The sequence below is a fragment of the Engystomops pustulosus genome, chromosome 9 (genome assembly GCF_040894005.1).
Source record: "Engystomops pustulosus chromosome 9, aEngPut4.maternal, whole genome shotgun sequence".
Lineage (NCBI taxonomy): Eukaryota > Metazoa > Chordata > Amphibia > Anura > Leptodactylidae > Engystomops > Engystomops pustulosus.
The window spans coordinates 3789248-3805016 of NC_092419.1; the positions used below are offsets into that span (position 1 = coordinate 3789248).

At 49.2% G+C, this 15769-nt stretch overlaps 2 protein-coding genes across 7 annotated transcripts in view; both read right to left on the minus strand.

Moving 5' to 3' along the window:
- Window positions 1–1450: 1450 nt before the first annotated feature.
- On the minus strand, window positions 1451–10284 carry WDR46 (WD repeat domain 46). 5 transcript variants are annotated; one of them, XM_072123607.1, is made up of 18 exons: window positions 10173–10284; window positions 7763–7913; window positions 7683–7720; window positions 7506–7652; window positions 6391–6471; window positions 6149–6261; window positions 5977–6064; window positions 5835–5896; window positions 5648–5752; window positions 5081–5231; window positions 4787–4922; window positions 4436–4535; window positions 4207–4360; window positions 3631–3778; window positions 3454–3548; window positions 2449–2544; window positions 1938–2051; window positions 1451–1723 (listed from the first exon to the last, which is right to left on the minus strand). In XM_072123607.1, the coding sequence occupies exons 1-18, from the start codon at window positions 10197–10199 to the stop codon at window positions 1619–1621; spliced, it is 1911 nt and encodes a 636-aa protein (XP_071979708.1). In that variant the 5' UTR covers window positions 10200–10284; the 3' UTR covers window positions 1451–1618. The 5 variants fall into 5 exon arrangements, with proteins under 5 accessions (XP_071979708.1, XP_071979706.1, XP_071979709.1 ...); XM_072123605.1 differs by having other exon boundaries at window positions 7506–7720; XM_072123608.1 differs by lacking the exon at window positions 7683–7720 and having other exon boundaries at window positions 7749–7913.
- A 2551-nt stretch (window positions 10285–12835) lies between these two features.
- The window catches only part of RPS18 (ribosomal protein S18), a 148605-nt gene continuing 145671 nt past the window's right edge, over window positions 12836–15769 (minus strand). For both annotated transcript variants that reach the window (XM_072125715.1, XM_072125714.1), the window contains exons 4-6: window positions 15642–15743; window positions 14241–14332; window positions 12836–12952 (exon numbers count right to left, since the gene is read on the minus strand). In XM_072125715.1, coding sequence (XP_071981816.1) covers window positions 12877–12952; window positions 14241–14332; window positions 15642–15743 — 270 coding nt within the window. In that variant the 3' untranslated portion in view covers window positions 12836–12876. The remainder of the gene's footprint in view (window positions 12953–14240; window positions 14333–15641; window positions 15744–15769) is intronic.

The following is a 15769-nucleotide window of genomic DNA, read 5'->3' on the forward strand; positions in this document are numbered from 1 at the left end:
TCAGCCCGTGAGCCCCCTTCATACGTCCTTCATAACTTGCTGATGGATATATTGTCAGTGAGCGTGAAGGGGTTAATGAGCAAAAAAAATAAATTACTTTTTGGATCTTACCAATTGGCTGCAATGAGACAAAGAGTGAAACATGTAAAGGGGTCGGATACTTTCCATCCCCCTGTATATTAGAAGGAAAGCAGAATTACTGAGCGCAGCTCTGGAGCTACAATCAGGTCTATTATCAGGAGTAAGATAGAAAACTCCCAGGTACTTACCTCTCCTAAGGAGGCCTTAAGTTCTAGGGGCAGGACCATTGGTGCTTCTGCAGGACCTGCCGCAGCCAGTCCTGATCTCTTCTCTCACGGCCAATGGGTCTGATTTGTGTTTCTTAAGGTCTATATGAAGTACCTGAGGAGGCAGTCAGTCTCCTGCCAGACGTCCTGGAGCTTGGGGACTTGTAGGGGTGAATTCAGACGCTGCAGATGTGTTGCAGTATTTATCTGCCTGTCCCGGGGGGTTTACAGGAATCCATGAAGCAAATCTCCCCAAATCTAGAAGCTTCAATGATTTTTAGTTGCAGCATTAATGCGTCTTATGGCGGAGCTGCACAATGTCCGTGTGCTGCTGTAAAGCTGTAAATTCTGCCGCGATTACAGAACATTCATTATATGACTGAACGGACCATGCTTCTTGTTCTGTTGGGTTTCTATCACCTATTATAGTTTCGCAGCCTGTGATTGGCTGAAGCAGCGATTTGGTTTCATTTCACACCATAACATAAAACAATGGAAGGAGAACGCAAAGTCTTCGCATTCACCCTCCGAGCCCCCGTGACCCCAATGTATGGAGGGAAGAGCTCATTGCCCTGCGAGGCTCAGGACAAGAGGCGCTGCAGCGACTCCTGGCAAAGCAAAATGTGATGAAACTTTGTATACAAAGAAATCAGTCTGAAACATAAGAATACATTCACACGAACGTACAGGGGATGTGTATATGGCGTATATACCCCCCCCCCCCCATACACTTCTATGGGCCCGGCGCCCGCTTCGTGGCCCGTAGAAAGATAGGACATGTCCTGCATGCACTACAGTATGGCGGACGTACATCGTGTGAATGTAGCCTTATACTATTCACAAAGGGAAATTATGCGCCGTTACTGCGGATACTCTGGATTAGCTGCAGTTGTTTGATGAGAAAAAAAATTAGGGGGGGGGGGGGCGGGGGAGGACACACAATGTGCCGGCTGAGTCCGGTGTTATGTTACACTGTGGGGTCTGGACATGTTACACCTGTATATAACCAGAACTAAAACCATTGCATGAACACTGTTGTTCCCTGTTATCAGCCGCTTCTTAGTGGGGAGGTCACGTCTTCTTGCATGCTCATCTCATGGTGGGGGGGTCACATATTATATTCCTGGTGTCTTGTGTGACGTATATCGTATTTATTGTTCATCTTAATAAAAACTTTTTCCACAATTTATTTGTTCCCAAAAAGTTTTTGTACAACAGAAATAATTATAAAACATATGTACAGGGAGGAGGGGGGAGCGCAGATCAGACATGAAACAGTTAAGACCAGAACCTGAGGGCAGAGGTGAAGTCTCCAGCAGAGGGGGGCGCGGTCATTTTTTGAATCGGTCCAGAGCTGACCTATGACCCTCCGTGACCTTTTCTTCGGCGCTCTTCATCTTCTCCTCTCGCCCTGCGATGCTCTTCTTGATCTCCTCCTGCAGGACAGAAGTTACAGACACATGAAGAGCAGCTCCAGGACACAGACGTACAAGCACACTCCTGAGATTAGGGAACCCCCCCCCCACTATGCTGCAGATTCTAAGCCCGCAGCAGATATCAGTGAGTAGAGTCCAATATGTGTATGAAACAATCCTATTCTCCATCAGACATGAGATGAGCCGAGGATCTCCCCCGGAACAGGACACTCACCCTCTTCTCCACTTCTGCCACGATCTTCTTGCGCTTCAGCACATTCCCAGTGGAGTTTCCTCCTTTAGTTTTATTGCGAGGAACAAATGGGGTCTTCTTCGTGGGATCAATACCCTGAGGAAAGACAAAGCGAAGAGCGTGAAGATGCAGGGGCTGCACGTGACACACGTACAATACACATGATGCCTCTTTTTGGTTTTTGTGTTTACATTTTTTGCTCCCCACCAAAAATCCGTACATTACTATTGAATCCAAGATGGCGGCGCGTGCGCCAGAGGCATTTCAATGGTTTGCACCATCGATCGGTGCCAGCAGGGTGGTGGTGGTTGGTATTTACTCCCACCCTGCACGGAGGAGGCTCTGCCCGTGCCCCCTCTCCATACCCGCTTCCCAATACTGCGCTGGAACACGCACGGAAGGAAGGGGTTAATGTTTGTTTTTTTTCAATTTCCTTCAATCTGCTGGATCTCTGTGCAGAATATAATGGAGATAAGACACAAACGCCTCTCACCATCTGCTCCAAGCTCTCGTTCCTCTTCTGTTCCACGGTCGCCGTGTCGATCTCTACAAGCTGCGTGGGATCCAACGTGATGAGCTCAGGCTGAATCTGCAGGACAAGGAGGGTGCAAGGATCAGATAGGAGGCCGATACCGGGGCGGCCGGGAGGTGGCAGGGTGCCGCAGCAGATACTGAGGTAGCAGGGGGAGGCGGCAGATACTGAGGTAGCAGGGGGAGGCGGCAGATAGGAGGTAGCAGGGGGAGGCGGCAGGGTGCCGCAGCAGATACTGAGGTAGCAGGGGGAGGCGGCAGATACTGAGGTAGCAGGGGGAGGCGGCAGGGTGCCGCAGCAGATACTGAGGTAGCAGGGGGAGGTGGCAGATAGGAGGTAGCAGGGGGAGGCGGCAGGGTGCCGCAGCAGATACTGAGGTAGCAGGGGGAGGCGGCAGATACTGAGGTAGCAGGGGGAGGTGGCAGATAGGAGGTAGCAGGGGGAGGCGGCAGGGTGCCGCAGCAGATACTGAGGTAGCAGGGGGAGGCGGCAGATACTGAGGTAGCAGGGGGAGGCGGCAGGGTGCCGCAGCAGATACTGAGGTAGCAGGGGGAGGCGGCAGATACTGAGGTAGCAGGGGGAGGCGGCAGATACTGAGGTAGCAGGGGGAGGCGGCAGATACTGAGGTAGCAGGGGGAGGCGGCAGATACTGAGGTAGCAGGGGGAGGCGGCAGATACTGAGGTAGCAGGGGGAGGCGGCAGATACTGAGGTAGCAGGGGGAGGCGGCAGATACTGAGGTAGCAGGGGGAGGCGGCAGATACTGAGGTAGCAGGGGGAGGCGGCAGATACTGAGGTAGCAGGGGGAGGCGGCAGATACTGAGGTAGCAGGGGGAGGCGGCAGATACTGAGGTAGCAGGGGGAGGTGGCAGATAGGAGGTAGCAGGGGGAGGCGGCAGATAGGAGGTAGCAGGGGGAGGTGGCAGGATGCCGCAGCAGATACTGAGGTAGCAGGGGCCATGGATTACCTTCTCCAGCAGAGCTTTGACCTCCCATTCCCGCTGCTGCTTCTTGGTCTCGTAGGGATTAGATTCCAAACCATCGAAGTTTGCTTCACCCGCACCTAAAGCAGAAGAGAAGGACATGAGGCGGAGAGGGAGGACCGAGGCCTATGATGTTATGGAGATCATGCAGGTGACCCCAACCTGGCACAATCATGCTGGTGAAGCCTCCGCCATGGCCGACGCCCAGGACATCTTCATACGGGCAGAACTGGAGCCCATGGATCGGCGGCGTCACTGAGAGACACATGTACGGGGAGCGCGGAGCAGTCACATGTGTGTCCTTGTACACCTGAGGAAAGAGCAGATCTCCCAATAATACACATATATACATGTACAGGCAGTCCCCGGGTTACATACAAGAGGTTCCTTAGGTTTGTTCTTAAGTAACACTTGTATGCAGGTCGGAACTGTATATTTTATAATTGTAACTCCAAAGACAATTGGATTTTCCAAATTATTTGCTGTAATTGGACCAAGGATTATCAATAAATCTTCATTACAGACTCCTTACAGCTGATCAGTGCAGCCGGGGACTATAGTAACATCCAGAGGTCACCAGAGGTCACAGGGGGCAGAGGGGTCACCAGAGGTCACAGGGGGCAGAGGGGTCTGTCTGTAATTAGGGGTCGTCTGTCCTTAAGTAGGGAACCGCTTGTAGAGGTCTCCATGCTGCGGCCCTGACTGTGGCAGGTGCACCCCTCAGCTGTGATCACCTACCTGCACTATGTTACCGACGCCTGCAGCCAGCAGCCCGGTCTGACTGTGGCACAGAGTCCCAGCACCGAGAGGTAGGTAACAGGACGACAAAGGCTTGTAGGTGCGGAGGTCATAGATTGTCATCTTCTTGTCCGTTCCTGAAGTCGCCATGTACCTGTGAGGAATAGCGGAGGTGTCAGGGTAACCACCAGGACACAAGTTGTCAGGACAATAAGGAGCCGTCACTTACATCCCAGTCCTGTCAACGCTCAGGGCCCGGACTGCGCCATTGTGACAAATCATCTTGACAAGAGGCTCCTTTACAGTAGGACTCCACAGCGAGACGGTCCCTGAGGAGGAGGAAGATCACAGTAAGATCCTGTCACACACACACAGATACAATCCACCGGTCCAGCCAATCCTCATCCCGAAAAACACAGGGTCACAAATCTCTCATTACTGCGCTGATACATTGTAACAAACATACGAGAAACATCGTCAGCCTCATAGGCCTCCTGGATGCAGACTCCTGTGCGTCCAATCTGTAGGAAATCCTAACGCGATACATGAATGACACGATACAATGAAGAGATGGAGATACCATTGGAGTGACCCAGGTGGATGATGGCGTTGTGGGGGTTCTGGCACATGACGTTCAGTCTTCCTGCTCTCACACAAGTGGCGGAAATTTCTTTTCCAACAGAGACATCTAAATACTGGAGGAAGCCGGTGGAGCTCTGGGAAGGAGGAACAGACATTAGTGAGAGGATGGGAGTGATGGTACATGTACTGCAGAAACTGGTGGTCTTAGTGCTAGAGAACACCACAGGGGGATAGGGATCTGCCGTCCATTATATAGGGATGACACTAGCGGCCGAGTCCTGGTGTCACTTACGCAGGTTGCGAGCAGAAAGTGATAGGGCAGGAACTCCATACGTAAAACGTCATTGAACTGCTTGATGCAATGCAGCTCCACGCCGAGATTGTCATAGATATACAGCCACTTCTTCTGAGCCACGGCAAACATGGTGTGAGAGTGGAGCCACCTACAGGAGAGGAACGAGGGTCACAACCAAGCCACAAATCTGGAGACGGAGGAGATCCAATCCTACAGAGGGTCCTGCACCTACGCGCTCCCTATACTCTGTATAGATCATCTCTAAGAGCTTCTCCAGCATTTCATTTCAATAAATTACCCCAAAACTCTCACTAATCAGATAATACTGGAAGCTTCGAGCACCAGGAGTGTGGGGAGCAGAACAGGACACTACATTCAGCTCCTTCACTGTGTCTTACCAGGTGACAAAGGTCCCAACACCATACAAAGTCATCTATGGTAATGGGGTCCCTCTCCCCACTATTGGACTGAATACTCTATGGATGCTGGATCCCCGGACATGAACAGTCCGATGGTTAATAAGACACGTCTGCAGCAGTCCGGACAGGACCAGGGTTTAGTCACCTGACATCGTTGATGGTTTCCATGACATTTATCTCGCAGTGCAGTTTCTTTGTATACCAATCTATGGCGGCGATGTGTCCGCGCTGCCCACCCAGGAGGAGATACCTGAGGAAGAGACACCACAAAGTCATTACTATCACCCCAAAACGTACGAGGAGAATCAGGGTCACAATCTACGTGCACTCACCTGCCGTTCCGGGAGTAATTTGTTCTGTAAGGACCAAACTGCTTGAGGACGAGGTTAAAATGCTGAGAATGGAACAGAGTAAAGAGTCAGGAGACGGTCAGGGGATGAGTGGTGGCGGCCGGATGTGGCCGCGGTTCCTCACCTTTGATGCGCTTGTGATGTCCACCACCTCGGCGATGTCCTGCTGGGTGATCGTACACGTGTCCTCCCCTTCATCACCTTTCAGAAACCTGAAAAACAAATTCACAAGAGTTTGTGACCAGAACACCCCAGAACCAGCACAATGACCAGGACCCATAGCGCCATCTGCTTACCCAGACTCCTCCGGGAGAAGAAGATCATGTTTTGCCGCCTGTGTGATCACCGTTTGTCTCTTCACTTCACTCTGGTGCAAACTTGATTTTGACTTCACAAAAGGCTTCCTGTTCTGGAATACAAGGGGTTACATATGAAGGGGGCACACAGCGCGGGGCACACAGCTCGTGGGATATCTGGTGGAGAAGTTTCAATTCATTTATTGCAGGAGGCAATGGCTCATCTCCGCTCATGTACTGACCAGCTGAGACTTTCGGGCTCGCTCATATTTCTCTATGCGGTTTTTGTGCACGGAGGAGTCACCTGGAAACGGATCCCTTTTCTGAAACAAAAAAAAAAGAGAAAAGTAAGAAAGGGTCAACAATTCCTGCAGGGAATCAGCTTCCCGCTGCCTGGAGCTGCCCCCATTCTGCATACAGGAGGCTGTTCACACCTGCCAGATCCGCTGCAGATAGAGAATCCGCTGAATATTCCAGTAGCGGCCAAGTGATGACATTGACACAAATCTCACGCCATTTATTATGAGATAATCTTTGGTTCCAGCACCGGATCTCCAGTTTCTGGCGCTGACAGCCACATCAGTGATCGTGTCAGAACCAGAAGCTGCTGGATCAGAGGAAACAAACGCCGACTCCTCAACCTTCATACAGAAGATCCACAGCTGGTAAATCGCTTTGTATTTGCGACTCCTTTCAATGCTTTGCATGTAATAACTCCCGATCACTAAGGGTGGGGGTCCCAACTGACAGACCCCTACAGATCAGACACTAATCACAGGAAATCTACCATGAGGGACATTACTCATAGATCCAGGCACAAGACTGTGGGGAATCTTCTTATATTTCTTATATGTGGCCTCCTTTCTTCTAAAATCAACGTTTATAGTTATCCTGATGAGTCTGAAGGGGTCTGGGGGTGTTTGCAGAGCCCCTCAGTGCTGCAGATTCACAGGATGTTACACTGTGCAGAAATGTCTCCCCCAGCACTTCCTGCTGCTGCATGATTGCACAGGCAGAGGGAGAAGGTAGAGAGCAGGGGAAAGGAGAGACATGTTCTCCATATTGTAACTGCCGGCTAAACGGCAGCACTGAGGGGCTCTGGTAGCAATACAAAAAACCTTTCAGGCTCATTAGCATAATTATAAAAGTTGATTTTAGAAGGAAGGAGGCCATGGATAACAGATATAAGAAGATTCCCACAGTCACGGTGCCTGGTTCATGAGTAAGTGACCCTTGATCATGTATCATGATGGATTTTGATGGTAGATTGAAAGTAAGAATTTATAACCAAATCCTATTGACTCCTGTTACTGCAGGATTAGAGGGATTTTACAATCTATCAGTCCTCGGTCCTCACCCCGGAGATAAATTTTTTCTGCGGGTCCCACTTGTTCCTCCTTTTTGCATTCATTCTCGGTTTCCGCAAAAACTTCCCCGTCTTGTCCATATTCTGCTGCTGCTTCTGCTGTCCACTTTGTCCAGGTCTCTTCCCCTTCTCCTGCGCCGGCGGCTTCCCCTTCTCCTGCGCCGGCGGCTTCCCCTTCTCCTGCGGCTTCCCCTTCTCCTGCGCCGGCGGCTTCCCCTTCTCCTGCGCCGGCGGCTTCCCCTTCTCCTGCGGCTTCCCCTTCTCCTGCATTATTCCACTTTGTGCTTTTTTATTCCTTTGTTCCCCTTGTGGCGTCTTTTTGTCCCACTGTTTTTTCTTCCACTGTACATCTCGTGGCTTCTTCTTCTCTTCTTCCTCAGCAAAGTATCGCAGCGTCTTCTGTAAGACAATAGATACAGCACAGATTTAATCGTTTGTGCGTTGGGGGAGGTAATTTGCTGGGACTGTTTCTTCACAACACTGAAGGGCATGACCTATGAACCCTAGACCTTGCAGGGTCCCGTGTCATGGACCGACCACACAGCACGGGACAGCACTCCGTGCCTCATAGTGGTTATAGTAATAGATGATGCAAGGAGCCCCCAGTTCCCTGCAAAACAGCAGCACTAATCATGATATACATCACTATATCGCAACCCTCTCTCTGGCAAATCACAGATTGACTTGGGCTGCGCATTATCCTGTATGAGGTATTACTACAGCCAGTGTCACCACCAGTCTATGCGTTACACAGGCGCGACCTGGCTACAACAAGCCCCTCGGGAAAATTGCATTTTCTAGATAAGTTTTTTTTCTTCAATCCAGTGGTTCTAGACTATAGTAACAACGCCTAAGGCTGATGTCACACATTTTGTAACGAAATCAAAGCAAACGCATGTGATCACAATCAGCGCCCGGTGTCTCGCATTTACACAATACAGGACACCAGGCGCTGACTGGCGATCGCATGTGTTTCAATACAAACGAATATGCGACCGGCCGCTCCAGTGCGTTTTGAATCCGTTACAAATTGGAATCGCGCTAACGTGTGAAATCAGCCCTGCGGTGCAGTCACACGTTGCAGTTAAAACTGAATCGCAATCAGCTTTGAGGGGGTTTAGGTGCAGTTTTGTCAATTGAACAAATGAAAGACATGAACTGAACGAGTGAATTTGATTTTGAAGGAGAAAGCTGCTCCACAAATGTCATTCACTCGTTCAGTTCAGGTCTGTCACCTGTTCAATTGACAAAACTGCACCTAAAACCGCCTCAAAGCTGATTGCGATAGGAGAGAGGAAACAACGAGCGGGTAAGTTCTAGGAGTCCATCATCAGTGTGTGGTGGATGATTATGGTGACTACAATGATGATGATGAGGAGGAGGGTCGTCATCATCATAACTGACCAGGAAATGAGGGACAGTCACCAGGCCGGAAACCCTGAAGCCTCCATGTTACCAGTGCCAGGAGGAATAACAGGGGACGTCGCCCCGATACCCCGCGGACCCCTGGGGTCACATCCTTGGACATCACTGGGTTATTGGGACCACCTGGGACTTGTAGTAGGAATAACAGGGGATGTCGCCCCGATACCCCAGCTGTTACCCCTGGGGTCACATCCTTGGACATCACCGGGTTATTGGGGCCTCCTGGGACTTGTAGTAGGAATAACAGGGGACGTCGCCCCGATACCCCGGCTGTTACCCGCGGACCCCTGGGGTCACATCCCTGGACATCACCGGGTTATTGGGGCCTCCTGGGACTTGTAGTAGGAATAACAGGGGATGTCGCCCCGATACCCCGGCTGTTACCCCTGGGGTCACATCCCTGGACATCACTGGGTTATTGGGGCCTCCTGGGACTTGTAGTAGGAATAACAGGGGATGTCGCCCCGATACCCCAGCTGTTACCCCTGGGGTCACATCCTTGGACATCACCGGGTTATTGGGGCCTCCTGGGACTTGTAGTAGGAATAACAGGGGACGTCGCCCCGATACCCCGGCTGTTACCCGCGGACCCCTGGGGTCACATCCCTGGACATCACCGGGTTATTGGGGCCTCCTGGGACTTGTAGTAGGAATAACAGGGGATGTCGCCCCGATACCCCGGCTGTTACCCCTGGGGTCACATCCCTGGACATCACTGGGTTATTGGGGCCTCCTGGGACTTGTAGTAGGAATAACAGGGGACGTCGCCCCGATACCCCGGCTGTTACCCGCGGACCCCTGGGGTCACATCCTTGGACATCACTGGGTTATTGGGGCCTCCTGGGACTTGTAGTAGGAATAACAGGGGATGTCGCCCCGATACCCCGGCTGTTACCCCTGGGGTCACATCCCTGGACATCACCGGGTTATTGGGGCCTCCTGGGACTTGTAGTAGGAATAACTGAGTGACTGGTGAGACCTGAGCTCCTCTCCAGGACCTGCACGTCTCCTCTGACTAACCCATCACAGTGGACTGTGGGAGAACTACAACTCTCAGCATGCCCAGGCTGTGTGGGGGTAGCAGTCCTGTAACAGATGGGGAGTCACCCCGCACCATCTATATCTATGAATGTGCTGAACTACAAGTCCCAGCATCCCCGCCTTCACTAGGACACGTGGTCCGGCCGGTGAGTGTCAGCGATATATCTAGAAGTCTCTGCACGTGGGTCTCACCCGTTTCTGCGGCTTCGGGGTCGCCATGCTGGAATCCTGCGCCACACCGGAAGTGAACAATAAAGTTACAGAGAGACAAAAAAAAAATCTGCATGGTTTGTTCGGGACAATAAAGTTTTTTTCGCCATGACGTAACGTTGGCTGAGGGCGGCGCCGCCATCTTTAGTTTGGGCGAATGAGAGGATATTTAGTACTATGGCTCCTGGCGGCGTCTCCTGTTCTGTTCTGTAGTGTGAAGCTTGTGTTATACAAGGGGTTAATGTTTTATAACGTAATTTATAAATTTTTATTGAAGTCTGTAATTAAATATGAGTAAAATCTATAATAAGTGGAGTTGCAGATCTGTGTTCATTTATTATCTGTTTATATCATTCTTGTGCGTCTGTGGTGACCCGCGCGCGTTACACCATCGTCTATGGCAGATATTTACCCATAACGTCTCATTTTTGAGGCGCTACGTCACGCGTCCTGTTATTGATAAATCCGCAAATCACCTCATAAGATTTGGGGGGTTCACTGCGCTGTCATCTCATTCTACAGCTGACAATTCCTGTCTTATAAACACGGCCCCGCTCTCTGCGCTCATTTATCATACGCAGAAAACTGCCCAAATTTTTTTTAAGCAAATAAAAACTCGGCATTTGCCTGCGTGGCGCCACATTCTGAGAGCTATAAATTTAGTTTCTTCCTCAATCGAAAGCGGATTATTAGGGCTTGTTTACTGCGGGATCAGGTAACGGTTGGATTGGGATATTATCGGGCACATTGGACTTTTTGCGCCATTTTAATTATATTTCTTTGGGGCAGCAGGAAGCAGTAAAATAGCAGCAAATTTTTTATTTTCTTTACGGCTATAATAATGTTATACTGGTTTGGCCGCGGTCCGTACAGAAATCGTCACATTCACGTTTTTGTTACAAAACATTCACATACCAATTGTTTTTTTTATGGAAAATGAAATTGTATATTGTGAATATGTGATTTTTTGTGGAGTTTCTTATTTTTTTTTTTTTTTAAACTTTCACTCTTTTTTACTGTTCCACTAGGGCACGTACACCGGCCGCTGCTTAGGACAATCTATTTAGTCGCCCGGCGGTAAAAGGGAACCAGTCGCTGCAATTTGGGATATTAAACCACCCACAGGTCCTTATGGACCAAACAGACATAATATACAGGTCAGTCCGGGACCCTATGGCTCTGCTGGTGGTTTAGGAAGTCGGTCCTCTATAATAAAAAAAAATTAATAAATACTGATGCTAAATCCTGACCATGTGCACATAATCTTCACAGGCTCAGCTCTTCTGATAACGGTTCAGTTGAATATTTTTCTGTCCCCCACTGAGCAATTAGGACGATCACTTTTGTCTCCCAATGTGGTGACCAGGATATCAGCTGCCAGGGGTGCAAGTGCTTACAATTCATAGAACACAAGGTCTCCAGTCTGGGATGTGCAGGGCTCATCACTGGACATCTACATGGACCTGACACCAGTACACAACCTCAGCACTAGTTATTCTTGTGGTTACCCGACTCCTGGGTGGTCTGAACACATTGCGGATAAGCCGCAGGGTAACGGCACGAAAATTGCTGCTCAGTGCAGAAAATAAAATTATCCTGTTACTTTTCTGGTGAGCCCTCAGGGACTTGTGCCTGCAGTTTTTACATTGGAGAAAATCTTCCTGATGCAGATTTTTGCTTGATGTCAGAGCAGGTGGAACAAAACTTGGAAAAAAAAAAACCCTTGCAGACTGGATGCAGATTTTCCACAACGTGAGTAGATGCCATAGACCGGGGCGGTCGTTTGCTTACCAGAAACACAAAGCAACAAAGTAACATCAAGGTGACCGGAGCCCCACCAGAGTCCTATAAACAAACCTACTCCTGGTAAAACCACTCTACAGACTCCTGGGAGAGGCTGCTGCTCCCTACCAAGTCTTACCACAAAAATAACTGGGAAAACCTATTGACCCGAGTATAAGCCTTCTGAGCCCTAGTATCTGGCAGTGCAAGAAGTGACGACCTGCAGGGGGGGCTGGAAAGGTGAGTTTTGAATTTTTTTGTCTCTAGTTTAAGCAGAGTTTGAGGTTTTCAGCGCTTTTTTTGTGGTTAAACTTGAATACATACCATATTACATGTCCCATGCTACATGTGATGAAGCTGCCAGGCCGGTCATCATCCTATGTGCAGTATGATTCTTAATGTATTTAATTCCAAATTATTTTGACACAAAGTATCATGTGTTCTGTGGGCAGATTTCATTGGACCCAGCTATATGGCAGATACAGGAACATGTTAGTCTCTGCCCATTTTAGATGTAAATTTGTGGCTGCATATACATCCCCATAGACTGCAATGGAGGCTGTGGCACCATTCTGCACGATACACATTGGAAGCAGAGCATGCCCTCTTACTGTGTACGGCCGTGCACTGCTGTTTTCTATGGAGGCATCACCGCTGTGTGCTGGAGAGTTATGCCCACCCAGCTGCAGCAGAACACATATATGGCTGTATGAATGTACCCTTGGGCTGTACCCTTGCGCACATTTAACAGCCAGATCCAGTTTCCCCCAAATGTTCCCTGTAATCCATGTAGATATACAAAGACCAAGTTAGACAAGTCCCCATCACCTTCCCAGAACTGATAATCAAACGAGTCTCAGATCTTTGTTTTATACAGAACTTTATTGACAATAACACAGGCCGGTTACTTCTTCTTGGACACACCGACTGTGCGACCGCGACGACCAGTGGTCTTTGTGTGCTGTCCTCTCACACGCAGACTGTAAGGAGAGAAGAAACCGCGTTACTAGAGAACATTACAGGACAAAGGGACAGACATCAATGTGGTCACTAAGCAAACTCCAGGCTTTATACACACACACACACACACCAACATTTACCTCCATGAGACACGGCCCTGATTACATTGTGTCACCTATTGGCCAATTCTTAGAGCAGATCATTGCAGATAAAGCATCTGCCAGAAAGTGGGAGAATCCCTATTGGTGAATATCTCCTCTCTGTACAGAACCAGCATTGTTCTAGGACCCCCATAACTAATACATAAGAGTCCGTCACTTTATCATGGTCCCGAGCTCATACATGATTGGCGGCTGCCAATGTCCACAAGCTACGGATGAGAAGCAGCACCTTCAGCTCTACGGACCAGCACCGTCACCACAACCATTAGACAAGCAGTGATGCCAAAGCCAACATCAAATTACATGAAGGGGTCACACTCAGCACCTTGGTCAAGCTGGTTTATCCCAGCACTATATACAGGGCATCTATTCCAATGTATGATGAGGCGGCAATACCTGTCACTGCAGTGTAGGCCGAATGTCTGATGAATATAATGTGGGCACCATGGCCCCTGCAAGTCAAAAATGTAGTGAGAATTGATCCAGAAACCAGCACCAAGCTGTAGATATGGAGTCTCTTTTCCATATCTCTTCAGCTTCCACTGGTCCATCAGGACAGCTTATAAATTCTAGGAGTGCCAGTCATGGGGATGTGATAGAAATTAGGGAGCTTTATGGATAGTGGAGTCTACAGGCAGATTACCTGAACCAAGTTTAGCCAGCAGGTCTCCACATGCAGCTACACTACAAGACAAACCCCAGTAGCTGGGAAGACGAGCCATGATCACCGCATACAGAGAGATGTACAACTAGAACAGACCTAGTCCCAAAATCGGCAACAATCCAAAAAGAGTATTAGGAAACAAAACCGAGAATTACCACAAGATGCCACAAATGGCTGACAGCGGAGAACTGAAGGTTCACGACTAACCTGCTGGTCCTTGTTCTACATCAGAGCATCACTCAGTGCAGAGACCAGGACAATTCACATCCACATTTTCCAGGGAAGGAAAAGCCTCGGCCATACATCACTGCGGCGCATGAGCTCTGCTACATCCCAGGTGCACAGCAGCTTGTGACCATGTAACCTGCAGCCTTACACTAGTCACATCACAGGATGAGGCCGGAGATAGAGACCAGGGACGACATCAATGGAAATGTACAAGACGCTGATTATACAGGAACAGTCTTATAGCCCCTCACTCACCCCCAGAAGTGACGCAGGCCTCTGTGTGCCTTGATCTTCTTGAGCCTCTCCAGATCTTCACGGAGTTTGTTATCCAGGCCGTTAGCCAGGACCTAAGGGAAGAGAAAGTCACAGAATTAAAACACAATTACCCAATAACAGGGCAGGATTGTAAATCAGGGTCATAACTGCAGCAAGACATCACACGGTTCTATCTGTATGATAGAGGCCTAAGGTAAGCAGTCACAGGCCCCAGGGAGGGAAAGGATCCACTAACTGCACCCGCATAGTATTGTGATGTGAACACCGCCTTATCACCACTATACAAAACACTGAACAGACGAGAATGAAGACTCCATCAGATCTGTCATGAGTCTCCCTGATCCCTAGGAATAGAATATATCAGTCACTTCTGCCTCCAATACTCCAAGATACATTTTATCACCCATTGGGGGAGGGGTTCCCAGCTCCAGCAGAACCCCCCAGGAATGTATGAGCGCTTATCCATTCAAGGACCAGGATACTAAGCTTCAGGACCAGACAATTTTCCTGTTTTGCAATGTTCTTTTAAGGCCATAACTTTTTCTGGAATAGTGACGCAACTTAGTGAAAATACTGGATTCTTTATGATATTGTGGGTCTGAATTGTTACTTATAAATAGCTGAGAAGACGGTATTTGACTAATTGTGAATGACAGGAACTGGAGAGGCAAAAACATGTCATTTTTTCACTTTGTCAGGACAGACCATTGGGGGACAGTAATTTTATATTTCCACTGTCACTGGAAATGTTGCAGGTAAAAAAAAACAAAACCCACACACAAAACACAGTAAATGGAACGGAAAAAAAATAAATAAATAAAAAAACCCAATCACTGTTTAGGCCGAGCTTGGTCTATACCCAACCGGCAGAAGCAGTTTAGAACCTGGACCCAACATGTTATCTGAGCATTTATGTAAGGAGATGCCATAAGCAGCATGTACTGCTCCTGTCTTCTCCCTAGGGGGCGCTGCAGCAGGGTATCAAACCTTTAGCAGTCACCTTAACCAGCACTAAGGAGACTATGGTTTGGGCTTTAGGGACCAGAACCAGACACAAGGCACCAGTATGCCAAAACTCCAGATGTCTGACCAATCTCCATCATAAAGATGAATGGAGCAGAAGAGAAGTGTGTGGATATCAGCTCCGCTCACCTGTGGGAGTGATGAGAGGTCAGAGGGAGGCACCTTGGACCCCCAGTTCTTGTGATCTGTGGATCATCACCAAGACCGCCACCGATCAGCAAGTTAGACCCCAACTTGTTTCATGGGGAAAAACTGCTTTAAATACGAGGTCAAGTCTCATGACCCCAAGCCCAATATTATTACACTGAACCCGGCCAGTGCCCCCCCATCAGTCTGTGGACCCCCGGTGTCACCCACCTGGCTGTATTTCCCATCCTTAATGTCTTTCTGTCTGTTCAGGAACCAGTCCGGGATCTTGTACTGACGAGGATTCTGCATAATTGTCACCACGCGCTCGACCTGCAAGAGAAAAACCAGTGAGACCA

Coding starts and splice junctions, on each gene's coding strand:
- WDR46 (XM_072123605.1), bottom strand. CDS start 10,199: ATGGCGACCCCGAAGCCGCAGAAACGG. Junction 6,472..7,505: donor AGAAAAAATTTATCTCCGGG/GTGAGGACCGAG, acceptor TTTTTGTTTCAG/AAAAGGGATCCGTTTCCAGG. Junction 5,232..5,647: donor GAAACCATCAACGATGTCAG/GTGACTAAACCC, acceptor CCTCTCCTGTAG/GTGGCTCCACTCTCACACCA.